This window comes from Saccoglossus kowalevskii, chromosome 22 (assembly GCF_978046115.1).
Source record: "Saccoglossus kowalevskii chromosome 22, keSacKowa6.1, whole genome shotgun sequence".
NCBI lineage: Eukaryota > Metazoa > Hemichordata > Enteropneusta > Harrimaniidae > Saccoglossus > Saccoglossus kowalevskii.
The window spans coordinates 10,648,196-10,668,513 of NC_140662.1; the positions used below are offsets into that span (position 1 = coordinate 10,648,196).

The 20,318-nt window shown below is 33.7% G+C and overlaps 1 protein-coding gene across 4 annotated transcripts in view; it reads right to left on the reverse strand.

Moving 5' to 3' along the window:
• The window catches only part of LOC102802206 (N-acetylglutamate synthase, mitochondrial-like), a 62,919-nt gene that overhangs the window by 5,171 nt on the left and 37,430 nt on the right, over positions 1–20,318 (reverse strand). For 3 of the 4 annotated variants that reach the window (XM_085496154.1, XM_085496156.1, XM_085496155.1), the window contains 8 exons: positions 9,170–9,733; positions 8,666–8,785; positions 6,548–6,661; positions 5,595–5,773; positions 4,712–4,874; positions 3,651–3,731; positions 1,351–1,450; positions 765–858 (listed from right to left, as the gene is read on the reverse strand). In XM_085496154.1, the coding sequence (XP_085352280.1) occupies positions 765–858; positions 1,351–1,450; positions 3,651–3,731; positions 4,712–4,874; positions 5,595–5,773; positions 6,548–6,661; positions 8,666–8,785; positions 9,170–9,673 (1,355 nt within the window). In that variant the 5' untranslated portion in view covers positions 9,674–9,733. The remainder of the gene's footprint in view (positions 1–764; positions 859–1,350; positions 1,451–3,650; positions 3,732–4,711; positions 4,875–5,594; positions 5,774–6,547; positions 6,662–8,665; positions 8,786–9,169; positions 9,734–20,318) is intronic. The other variant, XM_085496157.1, reaches the window with a different exon arrangement.

Here is a 20,318-nt window from a genome sequence, read left to right on the forward strand (position 1 = left end):
GTTAAATTTTTCGAAAGTTCTCTTTGTGCTCGTCATATTAAAGTGGACGGGTTGTTGCGAGCGTGTCCTTGAAACTTGAGTTCCAAGTGGCGTGTTCAACAGATTGTTTATTTACATCAAAACACGTGTTCCATGTAGTAGTAACATGGCCAAAAATAAAAACAGCTGTTATTCGGCCATCTTTGATCTGATATGAAACACACTGATATGTATGATGTATGTGCCAAATACGAATAAATATGGTACATAAATTGTGGAAATATAGTAGTAAGGCAAAAAAGTCAGATGGCTGTCAATCGACTATCCTTGACCAGATTTTGAAACAAATTGTCATGGACATGCATTCTAACACGTATAAAGTACATGTATGTGCCAAATTTGAATGAAAACTGACAGAGCACGTCCTAGATACCACATAAAAAAACAAAAACAAGATGCTTGCCAGTCGGCCATCTTTGATCCAATTGTGAAATAAATCGTCATGGACATGTATCCTAACATGTATAATCTATATACCAAGTTTGAATGAAAACTAACAAAGCATGTCCAAAATACAACATTTTCAAAAAACAAGATGGCCTCCAGTCGGCCATTTTGAATTGAATCGCTAAACCACTGCATTTGCACATGTCCCACATAAGGTACTAGGCACATTCAAAGAATGAACGGAATCGGTCCAAAAGATTCTGAGATATGACTCCGGACGGACGCACAGTGTGGTGTTCAATTACACTACTACAGACGAGGCCAATAGTTAAACGTACCTTGTGAGCAACGCCAGCATTCTGTCTAAAGATATGTCATCAAGATCATGATAAACATGTATTGGTTCTGTTATCTTGAAAAAAGTACCCGAACCTGTCAGCAGAAAAAAAAAAAAACATTCAGAAGAATATTTCCAGTAAAATGTCAAAAGTACTAAAATAATTTGTTCACCTAAGATAAAGTACCATATTTCCTCTAGACTATGAGAAGCACAAAAAACAAATGTTGCATTTATTATATACTGGATCATTGTATTATAACTTCTTTTGACCATAGCTGTACCTCTGTCATTTGTACGTGCACTACTAGTAGAGCAAATACAGTATTTCGAAATGAACACTCAAAGTAACTGCTTATGTTAAAATTGCACAGTCTGCAAAATTTTGTTTCATGCTTCAGATCTGTCAAGCACTGTAAAATACTTTATTTTTACTTGGAATTTATTCTCGCTAGTTTCGCTTAAAATTCAGCAAATAAACCTTTTTTTCCTATATTTTACATTCAACTTATCAAAAATCAAAAATTGTAAGCGAAAATTAATTCCAGCTAAAATAAAATGATTATGATCGTAATTTATGGACCTACCTCGATGTGTGAAGAGTTCAGTGAGCAGTGTATTGGCGGATGTTATAACCACAGACGATTGTGACGGAAGCTGATTCAGTAACGAAGAAATTCGTTGAACCTACAAGAAGAAACGCATCTCATTTATAACACTAACAGCTACTCAAAACTGAGGGTATTTACCTTTTCAGCAGATACAAGAACTCTGGCAGTGTTACGTTTCATATGAAATTCCATCCACAGGTTACACTCTCACTTGGAATCAAATGTTTCGTGTGAATGACACCGTCAGATGGTTCAACATTCACAACTGATTTTTGTAGCACGAATTTTGCCGAAGACAAACAAGCCATTTTTTTTACAAAATATTAAAAACAAAAGCCAGAATGTTCTGTCCGGTTTAGATAGTGAACCTGAACCTTGTAGGTTAATAAATGTAATAATTCTTTACTACATTTAAATTTTTATTTTAATTCAGCTTGCAGAAAAACAAACCATATTAATCCTTGAGGTCCTGTACAGATTTACTATCAAAATCCTTGCATCGTGCTCCACATCTTATCACAAAAACAGCTAATCTAAAAGTTGACTTCTCATCACGAATTGATGCAATGTAACCATAGAAACAAAATCAGTAGCATGGATATATTTGTTACAGAATACAATACATTATATTGGCAAGCAAAGGCAAGACAAGATTTTGATGAAACTTTCAATCTGAGGCACACATAATTTAAGACAACTAACACTACAATTCAACGCTGTGAACATTGCTCAAACAGATACAAGCAATTCTACTACTGGATTACAGTTGTTTCAACATATACAAATGCTGTCTCATAATAATGATACGTTCGGTAATTTTGTTTGTAATTGTAATCCATCCACACACGTGCCTCCAATTCAGAATTGTTATCTGAGGTTTTGCTCACTTGTTATCACTCTGTTATGACGCTAACAAGAAATCTCAGCTCTGCATCACGTTGGTCAGTTTATATGCCAAATTTTGGATTTCTAAATAAGTTTGTAACGCAAAATCTGCAGCGTGCAAAATATGCAAGAAGCTGATATTAACTGGCAGTTGTATTCGTGAAACAGATGATTCCAAAATGATACAATGTGACTCCAAATTTACACTTTGAGACAACATTTTTATTTGAAGTTTTGTTGAAACGACAGTAAAACAATGCATGCAACCAACATGAAGTGACTATACGCCGCAGTTCAGTAGTTCAACATTTATCCAGAATGATCAAAGTTACCACATGCATAAACCATTACCACATGCAGAAAAAACTAAAGACTAATCTTGAATGGTCACAGAACTTTTTTTTATACTTTCGACGATCGTTTTTTTTTTACATTGAGAAAAAATTGTGTCTCAGTTTCAGTGCATCCATTTTGATGTTCATTTACTGAAATAATAATAATAATAATAATAACTTTATTTAATTAAGCGCAACAATTCCAACATATGAAGATCAAAGGCGCTGATACAATAAACAATCAGTCAAATATTAAAAGCACATTTAAATAAGTGCGTTTTCAGTCTGGATTTAAAAATGTCTACTGAAGGACTAGAACGAACAGACAGAGGTAATTCATTAAAAAGTTTAGGACCTAAATTTTCAAAAGCACGGTCTTTGTATAACACCTTGGACTTTTTACTACACACCTGACGAGTTTTAATAAGAAACTTTGATTCAGATCTTAAACTACGACTAGGTACATAAAATTCGATTAATTCACATAGATAATTTGGGGCAAAACCATACAAAGATTTATACACTAGTAAAAGTAATTTGAAATTGATTCTTTGTACAACTGGTAACCAATGAAGTTTAATAAAAATGTCTGTAATGTGGTCATATTTTCGAGCACGAGTGACAAATGCTCTAAAATGACATCTCCCTCACAAACAAATTAAATTTTTTTCAGGGATATACATTCAAATGAAACAATAATTCTCACCTCCACAAATTAAAACCTATGAGAGCTACTGGGGTAGTTCTCAGTCTTGCAATTTTTGTCTTTTTTAAAACTTAACTGCATAGCTAACCTAATCAAACACAGTTCTGTGTCTACGAGAGCCATTTTCAAAAGACTACGCCTGTTTGTCGAGTGTCTGCAACAATGTGAGACCATTCTTATACGATTACAGAAATAAATAAAAATTATTTAAAAGCAAATGAAATGTGGAAGCAAATGCATGCATGCAAACATGTAGCAATCTCAACTAGCAAGCACAACACTCCAAGCACTATAACTATATGCACTATGTAGGATACAGAGCAAGGACTTCACATAAAATGTTGTTCTACCTTGTGTTTAGTTGCTGGACTACACCAAGGTTGTTTTAAAAGCCCCTCACAGTCAGTGGGTAAATTCACATTGGCAATTACCTAGGATTAATACAAAAAGTTACTATTTGAAATTTTTTCTAAACACAAAAAAAAAAAAAAAAAAAAAAAAAAAGAATATTGCAGAGTTGTGGGACAATACAGGGTATATGATCTTGATACCCTTACACAGCCTTGCCTTGATTACAGAAGTTTGAAACATTCAAATAAAAAAAAAAAAATCTGTGTACTATCATTTTCTTGGTGTCAACAAAATTGTAAAAAATTTCGATTAAAACTTGTAAGCAATATGAAGTTGAGTCATTTTGATTTAAATTGAGGTGGAATTTCTCTTTCTATCTATTACGATCACCTTCAAGAAATTAAAGAACAAAGATGATTGGTCAATTACATGTACACAAACTCATTTTTGTAACAAAATTTAATGTCGTACATTCACTACATTGTATGATACGAGGCAATGAATGAATGTATAGAAGACGTTTTCATGAATAAATGGCGGTGGTCGTCATTCCACATCCTGCTCAATATGGATGTATACAGTACATGTAAAATACAATGTGTTTACACAAAATTTCGGACACCACTAAGCAACGACAACTACTGGTACCATTTAACCCACTACCTGTTGACGCCACTATTTTCCTATTCACTCAGACAATTCGTAAATGCTTTCATCAGGCAATATGTTACGATATTACAAAAACATTATTTGTTCTTGTGAGAAACAAACAATTGCAAGAGACGGCCATGTTGGCTTTCCATCTACACACCACTCATACAATGGAGGTGATATTGTAGCAATGACTTATTGATGAAGGCAATCACTAGCCTGGGTTACTGTTTCCATGGTTACCCCATCCCTATAATATTTTGCTCATTAATCATGTTCAATTATTTCAATGTTATGAATAATGGGACGGTCAGTCTTGCCACAACTAGCAAATATCGGTTGATATCGCACACAGACATAGGTCAAGCCTTGTTTGACCAATCACAGACATTTGATAGCTTGACCATACCTGGCTATTCTCGTTCATGAAACCTCCACTAGTGTTCAGGTACATTACTTTGAGCGGCTTCAGTACTTTGGCCACTTCTTCTACCGTGTGGCAAGCATCAATGTTGACCAACTGTCCAGTGTCTGTTTCGCCGATCGAACTGACCACTGGCACATGACCGGATCTAGAAAATAAGATGTAATTTAGGACGAGAAATTTTTGTTATTTTATAGAAATAATCACATGTACCCTAAACACATGCATAACCGCACAAATGTTACTCTACATTGCAACATACTGCACCATGGTTGTCATTAGATGTGAACATACTTTTTCGGGGGGAAGAACTTGACAGAGTAATTTAAAGAACCGAGTGAGCAGGCGACCGAGGAGATCCAACCTCTTCTAAACTGGTACAAGGCAAACTTGCAAAATTAAAGCGTGAGGGTCATCGTCTGGGCACGTGTAAGAATTGAGTCCCAATCGACGATAAAAACACACGCTAAAAACACAAAGGCTCATGGGTAGACACTTGTTTGTAAACAATGACACACTATGGCCATCTGACGCATGCGCAGGTGACGACTCCCCCGCTTTAAGTGATCCACTGTTACAACAATTTTAAATAAGGCCACATGCCAATCTAAATATAACTCTTAACAATTTTATCATATTAAATAAACATAGGAAGTAAAATAAGGGCGAATACATGACATTGTAAATACTACGTTAAAATCAAAGTAAACATGTACCGCATAAGAGACTCAAACTGGTGCTCTATACGGCACCAAACCGCCTAGCCACACATGATGATGCATCCTCGGCTATCAAAACGAATGCTTTATAACCAAGCTTATTAGAAGACAGTGTATAACCTGTCTCAGTGTGGATATGACTGACTTACCTTAAGCACCACTCTAAAGGTTGTGTATTGACGTGTGTTATTTTCCCGTTGAAACCACTCTTGGTGAGGTCAGCTTTAAGTACATTCCCACCGCTAAACAACGGATGTGCCGGTGCGCCGTGTGCTTCCAATGCATTTACCATCTGCATTGTCTCAGTGGTCAATTGATATCGACTCGCCTAAAAAGAAAGTAACGATGAAACTGATTAGCAATTATTCACATTTGCATAAAGATGGGATTGCACACAAGATCTACACATAATCTCATGACATGTACAAATGTATGTTTACAACCTCAGAAAAGCAGGATATATTACACACTACAACGAGAAATTGTATTTATACGCAAGGTATTGTCAAATGTACTGCCAGAAAAACAGACATTTTATTTGCAAATTTTCACAAGAAATTAAGTGAAAATCAGGAGTTTTATTTCAGTGAGATCTCACTAGATTGGGCCCGATATGTATGACACAAAGTAACAGTGACTTTTGACAAATCTTGTCTTCATGAATTTAATTCCTTTAATTCATCAAATCACAACAATTCCTAGCAACAGAAATTAAACACTTTATTTGCAAAACAAGTTTTTGCAAGAAGTTCTCGTATTGCAAACCACATTACTAAATATGAAACCAGAACACCAATATTTTATATTTGACATTTTGAAAAAAAAATGATTTTTTAAGGTTATTCATAGGAATCCAACCAAATACTGTAAATACAATACCGTATTTATCTGGGTAAGCGACCAATTTTGATACAATAAAGAAGTTGAGGACATACCTGTTTTTGTTTTTTTTGCAGGGGGGGGGGGGGGGGGGAGGTTGTCCGGGCTAACACCAACCCCTATATTTTGGCAATTTTCCATGTTCAGGCCCCTGGGCGCTTAATACTATTTATTTCCACTTTTTAATGTTTTTAGCAATTTCACAACAAATTCAGACACTTACTTGTAGGATGTCATTAGAAAGAGCTGCCTCCTCTGGTAAAACACTCCCATGAACAACAACGGCTTTCATGTCATGTCGCAGTAGGAATGATATACTGGAGCCAAGACTATCCATCTGCATACAAAAATTTTATAAAGTAATTAAAACACAAACAAACATTCGATATAGTAATTAAAACACAAACAAACATTTGATATAGTAATTAATACACAAACAAACAAACATTATATTTTCTATTGATAAAACACAACGAGTGTGAAGACAGCGTTCAGTTCGATTAGCATTCGATTGAAACGTCCACTGAAATACCTATAATTCACTCAAATGTTGATATATAGCAATTTCAGATAATTTAACAATATTTTTGAGCGGGGAAAATAGAGATCAATTTAGCATTTTCTTTGGAAATACTTTCATAGTGCCCATGACAGCGAATGCGCAGAAGGTCAAAGGACAATGATTATAAATAAAAAATATCATCAACGTCCTTGTTTCAAAGATTTTATTTGTTTTTGAATTGAGTGGTGATAATTTGTGACTATATAATTTTTTTTTACAAAAGATTCATTTTCCTTAAACATATATATGCATTTCTCGTCTGTTTCTATGGCTATTTTATACTTGTTTGGGCCCATGTGACTTCCGATGTGAGCGAGATAGTAGGACTATTTTTAACCATGATTTTCTCCAAAAGGAATAGGTTGATCCCCATTTTTTTTATATATAAACTTTTGTGGAAAATAGATATTTTCAAATTTGTACGTCAATCAAACGAGAAACGTACATCAATTGAACACGAAACGAACATGAATTGAACGCGAAATGAACCGAACGCTGTCTTCACACTCATTAAGCTCTGATCATTTTTATTAAAACATAGCAAAACATGAAACAGAAAACAAATACAATTTCTATTTGCGACATGTAAATAAAATATAGCCATGTCTATTTCTAGGATGAAGTCTTCGTCTTGATTTGTGTTTATTTACTCAAATTGAATTATGAACCACAAAGTCCATCATGCAGCAACGTCAATTGGATGCAAACATTATTTGAAGTGACTGATGAAGTTTGTCAAATTACAAACAGCGCCCTCAGTGTCAGGTCTGCACATTAAATGGGCTTTATCAGAAACAGTGCCCTCTATGTTGTTAGAGCAAACTATGATAAACAAAACAGCAGATGAAAGAGAAACCTGTGTTTTTCTTTATTTCAGTAGATCTAGCTTTTTCACCACCAGACTTTTTCGCCCAAATTTTTCTGCACTACTGTGGAATACTTTATTTTCGCTGGAATTAATTTTCGCTGAAAAGGCTTTTTGGGCGTTTTGCTTGGAATTTATTTTCACTGATTTTTCATGAGTTTATTGTGAAATATAGGAAAAAAGTATATTCGCTGGATTTTATTTTCACGGAATCATCCAATCAGCGAAAATAGCGAAAATAGCGAAAATAAATTCCAAGCGAAAATAAAGTATTCTACAGTATTTTCTTATATTCTTCAATATTTCTGCAAATGAACTTGAATTTTGGAGCTAAAATTTGAGTAAATTTTCAGTTTTTACCCAAAATTTCAACTATTTTTACCCAATCTTCTGAAGGAAAGTGCAGACTACATGTAATGTTGTACATACCAGTAAATATATCCATTTATAATTTACTATGACAACTCATGAAACCAAACACAACACAGACGTTTTGTTGTTCTAATGAACTGATATTAAAATACAAAGTTGTCAACATGATTTTGTAACAGCTTTATTAATATATACTGTAAAATACTTTACTTTCACTCGGAATAAAATTTCGCTGAAAATAAAATCCAGCAAATATACCTTTTCTCCTATATTTTACATTCAACTTATCAAAAAACAGTAAAAATAAATTCCATACGAAAATTAATTTTAGCTAAAATAAAGTATTCTACAGTATTTAATCTAATATGAAATTCATTAGAATTTCTATAATCCATTCCCATTTTACAAGAGTGCTATTCATAAATGGTGCAACCAGGACTGACTTGTCAGTTGAATGGTTTGAATTATAACTACCGGGTAAGCCTTATTTAATGTTTCTCTCCATAGTGTTGTGTACCCATAATGCAATGCTTTGTACTTACAAGTTCAGGTTTTTTGAAGACTTCTTGATCAACTTGAACCACAGCAAAAGGCTTCCAAGGATCAGTATTTCGCTGGAAGTTTTTCAACCAGTAGCGGGCTTCCCGAGGGTCTGTACCGAACTAACAAACATCAAAGAAACAAAACAGTTACTCACTTTAGTTTACTACAATCTCCTTTAAACAAGTTATGACACAAAACTGATTCATACAGAACGTCAAAATGTTTTCAAACAAGTTTGGGTGCATCATTTTTTCTTTTCTACAGATTCTATCTCAATTTTGGACCTAATAAAAATAATTTCTCATTGGCTATAAGTCTCCATCAAAATTTTAAAACAAATCTGGAAAAATTTATGAGGATTTTAATTTGCTAAAGGACAAAGAAGTTGTCTTTGGAAAATAAAGTTAAAGGAATAGACATCATTTTCATCATTACTCTGAGAATCATGACAAAACTTTTCTAGGGTACCATTCAATCAAAACTGTTTAGAAAAACTGACTAACCTCCTCAAGGAAACGCTTGAGATCCTGCGCAGTCCTAGACATCGCGTACACCGATGAAAACTGCTGCTGTGGGTGCGTAGCCGCCGTGTACGGCATATTCATGATTCCACGGCTGTCCGGTCTGCCTGGGAACGCACGTGTCCCAGCGATCAATCCAGAATTACAGAACAGAGCTCGGTGTCCTGTATCCGTCGGTGTGCTGGTATTCTCTGATGGTCCAAACATGGACATCTGCTGTCCACCTTGTTGCAGATTCGATACTGCCTGTGCTGACAGAGCACTGCATGTGTGCAAGTTTTTGTATATTTGTTTGTTAGCCTTGGCCTGCGTGAGGCTTGAAGTTGTTGTGGTTTGATTACGTGATAGTGTCTTTCCAATTAGCAAGGCCACCCCTTGTAAGATACCATTGTCGCTTGATGCATGTCCTCCTTTTGATACACACAACAATAAACAGTGCATCCTTCGATGCCAGAAGCTGGCTTTCTTGCTCAGAAGAATTTGCATGTTGCTGATATGCTTCTACAACTTGACAAGTCAGATTGAACAGTTAGAAAACTGGTGAACCTGAAAGGAAGAAAAAACAAACAGCAATTTGTTACCAATTTTGTACAAAAGCTACAACTGTCAAACACTGTTATATATATTATCTGTAGAAAAACGACACAAACAAGGAAAAAAATGTAGTATTAGCCCATATGTTGTTGAAACCAATGTAATCCCAGCCTATAAGAAACACCTGAGACAATCGGCTCTGTCTCTTCATTTTACTGCATCATTTTGACCCTAGTGCATACTGTGAAACATTTTATTTTAGCTGGAATTAATTTCCGCTGAAAACACTTTTTAGGCTGTTGTGTATGGAATTTATTTTCACTGATTATTGACAAGTTGAATTTAAAATATAGGAAAAAAGGTATATTCGCTGGATTTTATTTTCACTGAATTATTCCTTCAGCGAAAATAGCAAAAATAAATTCCAAGTGAAAATAAAGTATTGTACAGTATGCTTACATAAAATACAGAGGTGTTATTGTGGGCCAAATCAATTGTATTTTGATGAGTAAGTATGCAATCAAGATAATTTTTAGTTTAAGTGCTTTTCTATTCAACAGAGACACGATTTTAATAGACATTAAAACTACATGAGTTCACACAAACCAATAGTTACTCTGTAAATGCGGCAATGGCTTTATTACAGTAAATTTTAACATACATGCATGATTGGGCTATTATTAGTGCATGGTTAACACATTGCTTGATAAAAGCCGCCACAAATAGCGCAAAATAAAAGGGGATAAAAAAAAAAGTGCCAGTGGTGGATATGTTAAAATAAACAAAGGTACAATGTACATGTATGTCTATGTATTCCCACAATTCTGTGTCCAATAAATACTGTTCTTTGTTAACCTTTCTACCACCACCCGCTTTTCATTACAAATCACATAATAGTCATGTTTATAGTCTGCACTTTTCTTCAGAAGATTGGGACTAGAATTGTCAAATTTTTTAGTAAAAACTGAAAATTTACTCCAATTTTGTCAGTTAGCTCCAAAATAAGTGTTCATTTCCAGAAATATTAAAGAATATAAAGAATCAAAGAAAGCTTAGAAAGAACTCCCGTGTGCTGAGAGTTTTGGAGACACATTAAAAATAATTCAAAATTACTTATACTTGATATATTGATGGAATAGCTGAAAACTAATTATGCAAATAAGGTAACTAATATGAACAGATTTAGGTGTAAAACTAATAAGGTCTGCACAATGTACCAAGTTTCATTGGAATGTGATTAGAACCAAAAAAATATTAATTATTATGCTAATTGGAGAATTAATATGAACAGATTTTAACCCAAAATTAATCAGGCTGTCTATTGTCCTAGAGCATTTATGTACCAAGTTTTATTCAAATGTGATGATCAATACTTGAGATATTAGTATTAATTAATTATGTTAATTAGGTGATTAAGAAGCATAAATATTTACCAAAAACTAATATGGTGCATAGTCTTAGGTTCAATGAAATGTGATGGGTACTATTTAAAAGTTTCATTGAAATCCAATGAGTGGTTTTTAGACATCAGTGCAACAGCCATAGAACAGCAAAAAATTAACTAATTATGCAAATTAGGTAATTAATAGGCACAATTTTTTATCTCAAAATTAATCAGGTCTCTGCATAGTCCTAGAATATCTATGTCGCAAGTTTTATTGAAATGTTATGATTAGTACTTGAGATATCAGTGGAAAAGCTGAAAATTGATTAATCATTATGTAAATTAGGTAATTAATAATATTAACAGATTTTTACCCAAAACTAATCAAATCTGTGCATTAGTTCAGAGCATCCATGTGCCAAGTTTCATCAAAATCCAATGAGTGGTTCTTCAAAAATCAGTGGAAAAGGCATAGAACAGCTTAAAATCAGTTAATTATCATGCAAATTAGGTAATTAATATTCATAGATTTTTACCCAAAACTAATCAAATCTGTGCACTAGTTCAGAGCATCCATGTGCCAAATTTCATCAAAATCCAATGAGTGGTTCTTCAGATATCAGTGGAACAGTCTTGGAACAGCTAAAAATCAGCTAATTATCATGCAAATTAGGTAATTAATATTCATAGATTTTTACCAAAACCTAATCAACTCTGCGCATTATCCCAGAGCATCTATGTACCAAGTTTCATCAAAATTTGATTAGTGGTTCTTGAGATAACGGTGGAACAAAAAAAGTGACATACATACATACATACAGACATACAGACAGGGTAACTGCAAAGACTCCCTTTTGTGCTTCGCACACGGGAGTCAAAAAGTGCAAACAAATGTGGGTGAGAAAGTCTGGTGGTGAACAGGTTAATACAAATATATTATAGCGTATTTACCGATACTCTATTAGTAGTGCAGGCACTTACGTAAATTATAAAGGTATTTCTATGGTCAAAATAAATGATATTTTAATAATTCTGTATAAAATAAATGTGATTATTGGTTTATACACGCTTCCATTAGAGATGGAAATATGGTAAATGTAATTTCAATATAAATAGAAGCGCACCTTTAATAGAAGCGCACCTTTGATAGAAGCGCACCTGTAATAGAAGTGCACCTTTAATAGAAGTGCACACGAGGCAAAAAATTATACTGATTGTATACTGCAAATCATCAAAATATTTATTTTTACTTTGGACTAATTTACATAATACGGATGTACTAATAATAAAACAACTGTAAATTGTCCTGGTGTTTATTTATCTACACAAATGTAATAGTAACACCATCGCATCATATTCGATATGGGAGTCATAGAGACGTACACAATGCGTGCAAAATTGTTTGTATGAAAAATACATTGATTACGGTACATGAAATTCGAACATACGCTGCACAACGACCAATGCCCTTTAAGATTACCCAGTACAACATTATATACGCTCAACGTTAAACGAGAGACTACGTTAAACGTTTGCAAATATGTGATATGCACTTTCAAACTGATACGTACTACAACGACAAGCAACAGGCTCATTTTGCCTGACATTAAAAATCACACTCGTTTTTTTTTTGGAATTCTGGAAACGTGTTATTTTAGAGGATAGTAAGTAACGAGTGATTTACATAGAACACATGACTGACCACACATTTGGAGGTTATAACATTCATTAAACTGACACACATATAGCTGTTTAAATACCTTCCCAAAAAAAACATGAAACAGGATCAACACAATCTGCTGTTGCGAAAAAGTGATGTGTACTCTATAGCTTACTCAACAGTACATGCCTCAATGTATGGAAAGCGAAGGCCGATTACACCAACGCATTACCTACGTGTACAATGTACATTGATACCAATAGACCATAAGTAATGTCTCGGTTGCATATTTTGTTTGAGTACATCAGAAATGTGCAGACTTGTTTGAAGTCTGACAGCTCATGCATCCAAAATGATGACAACTTTTGGATTCAATTTATTTTAAATCAACATAAGTGTGATCGATAGATATTTGAAGCACTCATTTAATAACAAAGACAGCAACAAACTACATGTAGATTCTACGAAATACCCAGTTTTCCATTATACGCAACAGGACGTTCTCAACCATAATGAGCATGGTCAGTAAGCTCACTTCTAACATACAGAGGTTTAATATAATTCGAAACTTCAATTCAAACTAGATTTATTTAGAATATTTTATTGAAATACTCGTATCCAGACTATACGACAGTAAAACATGTCTATATGTATGTGCCACGAAACTACAATAACATGACGGCCGCATGGAAATGTACATGAGGGGAAAAAAATACATATGGGTATACTGCATACCGTATGGTTGTTTCGGCAGTCAACAAAAATGCCGAATTCATAATATGGAAACGTACAAACAAAAACCATAAAGATTACCCACAATCCCCCTCAAAATGAGACTAACATGATTACCAAATATGAAGAAAACATGCACTGTGTTTACTCTTCTCAGCATATTGAAGAGACATAACAAAAGATAAGGGTAGGCAAGTACCAATGATAAGATATCCAGACATGGCGATATGCGATGATGATTCAATTTCCTGTGTGAGTTTAGAGTATGTGTTAATCTACTGTAAAGTAATTTATTTTCACTTGGAATTTATTTTCGCTAAAGGGAAAAATCAGTCATAACAAAATTTGTTATTTACACTTTACTCAATATAAACAATCTACAACAACAGAATTTCACACGAAACAGCCAAATGTCTTTTCAGCGAAAACTAATTCCAACTAAAATAAAATATTTTACATTAATGTATCTATAACCAATAGTATTACAGACAGTAGATACTTAGAAAGATACAATTATGTAAGCTGAATTAAGCGCAGTAATCATCAGATTAAAAAAAGTAAAAAAAAACACATAGGCTTTGCAAATAAACAAGCAGACAAGCAAAACAGTTTGGAACATCAGTAACGAGTTTTTCCGCTGACTCCGGTACTATTTCTAAAAAAGTTTATCTGACTTGTGATTTTGTGATAATCTCGTAGTGAGAGTTGACATAATATTTAGATCATCATTTCATATCATAACAGTTGCATAACCTAAGTCCTTGATATTATGCATCTTTTTATTTATGTAAATGAATAAAGTAAAGAAATTCAATATAAGTCCATTTCTAGAATCAATAATAATCAATCATAAAGTATAAACTAAAAAAAAAAAAAAAAAAAAAATTACGAACATAATTAAAATAGCTGTATTTTGAGAAATAAAATATCTTCCTTAACATCATAGCAATACAATTGTTAACAACGATGCCGACAATAATGATAAGACAGACATGACAATCACTTTATCATTTGACCTTCTCATGATCATAACAGGGAAGATAAACATTTCAAGTAGGAATCAAGTCAAAACTACTGTTACATGAAACTACTGAACTGACATATTGAATTAATAATCAAGTGTCTGTATTATCAGTTGTTTTTGAAATTTTCAGATTATTATCATTCTCATTTCAGTGGACAATTAGTATTATAATTCAAATAGATGACTCAAAACAGGAACTCAAGCGTGATGTAGCACATCATTTGAATGCACGAGGCAAGACTCCTGACACCTGATGCATGAATTATCACTACACCAGCCACGTGTGGAAATCAACATACATACGTACGTGCAATCCATGTGAGACGCTAAATTTATCAGGGATTTTTCAATAGATAACACTGACCGCTTTATACTCGGCCAATAGGTCAACAAGGCAGAAAGACGGTTCACGTAGAATAATTGATGTGTTGATGACGCATGATATGGACACTGATTGATTGACAACAGAATACAATGAACTCGTCAGTAGTGTCATCTCTTGATAAAACAACAATTGGTAATTGGACGATTACACTGGCATTTAACCAATAATCAAGACAGATGACTATTATGATGAAGACTACAACTAAAATATGTCATTGTTTGGGGGGGTGCACGTAGCGTCGTTGTGGATGACGTTTATAGCGCATGTGATCATCACACTGACGGCAGTGTGTGTAAATATAACGGGTGTTGCGGATATTTACACAAGTTGCAAACGATGCGAGGACACCGTGAGAGCATGTGAGCTTATTGTATGTTTATATACTTCTGTACACAAAATAAATGAATTAACGTATAAATCATAAACGAATAAAAAATGAACTACATTTTACTTGAAGTACATATGTCATTTAAATGACAATCGCGAATTTAGCTTGTTGACAGATGACACTATTTTTTTGTTTCGTATACTAAAACCACACCTGTTAGATATACCGGTACATGAAAATTGATAAAACAGAGGTGTCGCTCAAGTCATATTTTCTTAAGCACTGTATTTACCCTATCAGATGCTTTGAAAAAGAAAGAGGTGTGTTGATGACCAAAAAATTAAAACAAATTAATGAATATAATTGCATTTTTAGGTATATTCACCCTTTTTATAGCAAGACATTTTCACGTTTTTTCTTGACTTAGGCATAATATTCCTTCAACAGGAGAATGCAAAAAGTACTGAATTAATTAATTTTATGGGATCTGAAAAAGACACATCTACAATGTATGATGTCAAACAAGTGTTTCTTCAGAAAAAAAATATACGAAAAAAACATGTGCACTTTAAGTATAAATAGAGGTATTTCACAAAAATCATAAAAACTTCCTGTCCATACTGAGCTTTGATACAACACTACGAGGTATTAACTATTGCTGCAACGATGAATTTCTCATTTTCAGGTAGTATATATACAAGTAACCCATTCCTTTCAATTTTATATTTCTAAATTTCTTCATTGGCTGATGAAATGAAATCAGAACATTGTCACATGACAACATTATCCACTGTGTTTACAGCCTGGTTGGATTCAACTTCATGTTCGTCAGTTTCTCTCTTTATATTGTTTGTTTAGGATAGTTTTCCTGAACGATTAAATTTCTTGTACGCTTTCCTTTGTACAAAATTTTGTGTCAAATAAAAGATCAATCTGCGTAGATGGTGTAGTCCATTTCAGCGACTTGGTTTGTCTACAATACGCAAAACTGATAACAATCAGGACATTGTTTATAAATTCCATAGGGAAGTTAGAAACCTATTACAGAAGTGTAAAAACATTTGAGAAAAACATTTTCATATGAAGTTATATTGCAGATATATTAAATGCTTACATTCTGTTCGTGGTTTTTTTCTTTTTTTTAGAACAACAATTGAACGTCATTCTATTGATCTAACAATGCCTGATATTTTAAATAGAAGGCCAGGAGACCCTACACTCTAATCACCACCCTTCGTCATGACCATGACGGCAACAATCACGCCAGGTAGGAAGAAAACAAAGTGTACATGTTGGAATAATTCCCTCAATACAATGGACTGAAATAAGATAAATATCAGTATGGTCTTTTCTCTCTTTACCTCAACATGCTGGCTCAGCAACAAGATAAGATGGCTATTTCTAGAAAACAAACATAACCCCCCCTGTAAGGTCAAGATTACACTGCCAACTGGTATTGCATCATTCCAAGCAGGCACACAATAAAACCATTAAGTGTCAAAGTGTAAAGGTCAACGTGTAAACAAGCCAATACAGGCGTATTTTTAGGCCCCAAATTCAGTCAATCAAAAAATTCGTGTCAATCAGAAAGGGACAGATAGAGCAATTTGAAATGAAATACCAGTGCAGAATAAAGGGGCAGTGCAAAGTAAACGCAATTCTTTCATTTAGGGGGAGGAGTTGGGAGGTTGAAGGTGATTTTCAATTTTACGTGCAAAAGTCAATGATTTTAATATTTGTTCCAATTTTTACGCACTTGCAAACTTTTGTTGAATGTTAAACGACGAGATTACGATTGCTATGAACACATTTTAATTGTTCATGGTTACTAAGGACGTAGTTGAAAGGTTACCGTAGTGTACGAATATTCTACATAATACATGTATCAGGTTGTACATGTATACTGGTGTTGTAAGTAGGACAGCGGTCAAGTCAATAAATTCATAAAACACACTATCAGCCCATATACCGGTAATATTAACATGTTCACAATAATGTAATTGATCATACCCATCAGTGAAATTAAAACCCAGTATTAAATAACTTACAATTAGACCAAATGATTACGAGTTTGGAGAATGATCCAACATATTTGCATATATAATTAAACGAAAATAATCATCATCATCTATATACAAGTATTAACAAAGAAATGTCAAACTGAAATATTCTATTCTATTAATAGTATGCAAGCAACCATGCAGCCCATGTGAACTCATAGGTCACTTCATAATGGTATACTGAATGCAGTAAACAACAGTGTATATCAGTAAATGTCGTCTCTAAATTTAATCCAGCTGTCTATACAAATATATACAGCAATAAAGTGAAAACGAAACCAGTTCTGTATCATTGCATGATTTCTGATTATTTAACGCAATGTTAAAGCATTATAATACAGACAATGATATACCGGTATATATAGATACCATCCATGCATACAACGTTACATACTGAACAATGGAGTAGTGGGAGGAGCAGTGAGAGAGCGTGAATCATGGAATATCACAAGTAACCATGTTCACTGCGTTTTCAGTATATATTCATAGAGCGGACCTTTTGAGGTATTTCATGAATGAACGGCCACAATACGAGACGAAACCACCACACAATAAGAATTCCTTACACACAGGGATTTGTATTGTGCATCGTAAAAGTGTTACACGGAAAAAGCTACCAAGTAAACCAATAGTAGCAGTATGTTTTTATATACGACTTATTGTCAGGTGATTGAGGGTATAGTCATACCATGCCGATAGATCTGATATCGAATAAGTCATAAAAATATGAAGCTGTGAATTTAATTTTACCACATGTGAACTTTGATCACTACGTCACTGATAAAGCGATAACTACTAGATTCAGTTTGTTCAAAGACATTCAAGACATTGTGTTTTTGAGAAAGGTAAAGAAAACAATGATTAAAGCTAGGGCAGATTTATATCTAGAGCAGAATAGTACCGATAGAACTTGCACTCTAACAATTAACATCACTAAAATCCACGAGCAATTCTACTGCTTTGGTCAAGGGATTTTAAGAATGTAGTAACGGTTTCAAATTTGAATGTTTCAGTCCGATTTCATCGCAAGCAATATAACTATTACAAAATCACTTGAAACCTGAAAATTTTATCACTCAAAATTTTTTTTGCACGTTTTTGATCAAAATCTGTATGGAACGAAAAATTATATCCATTTAAAAAAAAAAGAAATACGTTGAAGAACGTTGCACCGAAATGTTGGTAAGAAAAATAATGACATTCAAGAAGTTGTAATTTTGCCAACATTTCAGTAACTGATATGAAAAGTTCTTCGATTATGCAAATTTTCTCTCGCACTTGAAAATTTGTTTCTCGCAGCAATTAACACAATTTACAGTACACGCGAGAAATCAGTGATTTTAGGATTAAAAGATGTTAGACTTGAACTTGACAATGGCAATTACCATGATGCTCAACAAGTTTGCCTTTCATTTAAAAATAGGTGCCCTCTCTACCCTACAATTCATTTTTTTATGATGATTTCTTCAAAATTCATGATTAAAAAATCCTCCAAGGATATCCGAAATGAATGACGGGAAAAATCGGTGTCAAAAGTGATTGTACAAAGTAGTCGGTCACTTTGTTTGAAGAGGCCATGCTGGTAGAAGTCATGTAACATGTGGAGAAACAATCACCCTCTCCTTTTATGACTGCCTGCATCAATTTTACTTGTACATCGATAAAATATCGGTTTGTTATAAAATGTTATCTCCCTGTATTTTCAATAATTCTACACATATAACAATTGTCATAATGGAGTTGCTGACACTTGTTACAAAAACTGAATTAAACTATTGTCATTTCTCAGATTAAATAAAAAACAAATAGGATTTAATATACACTGGGAAATAACAGACAAGTCCATAATGCACACAGTACAAGCAAACATTCAGGATTGGGTTTCTGGTTGTTGTAGGGTAATACATGTTTATTCTTACAATGAAATTGTTGACACATACATCAAGTATGGAACCAACCAAATTAAGGATGAGTATGGATTTTTTTTCCTTGAAACCCAAAATTCCATTTTTACTGTATTTTTCAGTAAGGAGCAAAAAAAAAAATAGAATTGAGTGTTTTTATAAGGTGTTAAAATCCAGCTAATTCAAGGAATATACATGTGTATATGTAATTTTCAGGACTAAGCATGGAAAGAGAGAGTGGGAACGGTTTTTATCAAACCATGGCCATTGCTGACTATTAGTACTCAAAGCCCACGCTTTTACAGTGAGGAAATCCATCAGCAAATCGTACATACAGTATCGTATCATTGCAGCGTGCTGTGAAAGTAAATTATTCAGTAATAGCTGCGGCATGAAAAAGGTGAATTATCCTGAGCAGTTTATCTCATTTCTCAATCCTGTTGAATGCATTGTTACGCTTTCGCAGAAATGCAAAATGTGGATTTTAAATATTTTCCATCTAAAAGAATGTTGAATTATACATTTGTGCGGGTCCCGTCAGAATATAGACTTTAAAATGCATGTATTTTTTAAGACTATGGTCAGATCAAAAATATAATGTTTGGTAAATCCTATGTTAATTTTGCATCAACTGGTACAAACCAGTAAAAGGAAAGCAGATTTTATAAAATCTGACAAGCCGTTGAACAACCATACTTCTTACTGTTTCACTTGGCGTGTTCTTGCCTTCACATGTACGACTTGAAGCATCAAAGCCTTCGCAATGCTGTGTTAGCTATGGGTCCCATGCAACATAAGTAAAATACATACTGTAAAATACTTTATTTTCGCTATTTTCGCTGTAGGGATGATCAAGTGAAAATAAAATCCTGCGAATATAACCTTTTCCCTATATTTCACATTCAACTTGTCAAAAATCAGTGAAAATAAATTCCATACAAAACATGCAAAAAGCCTTTTCAGTGAAAATTAATTCCAGCTAAAATAAAGTAATTTACAGTAGTTTGTTGACACACAAATTTGACACATACTGTGCATATATGACTTTTGGACCTTTAACATTTTTAATAATTTCTCAACAACACGGGCAATTGCGAAATTATAAAAAAAAAATGTATGT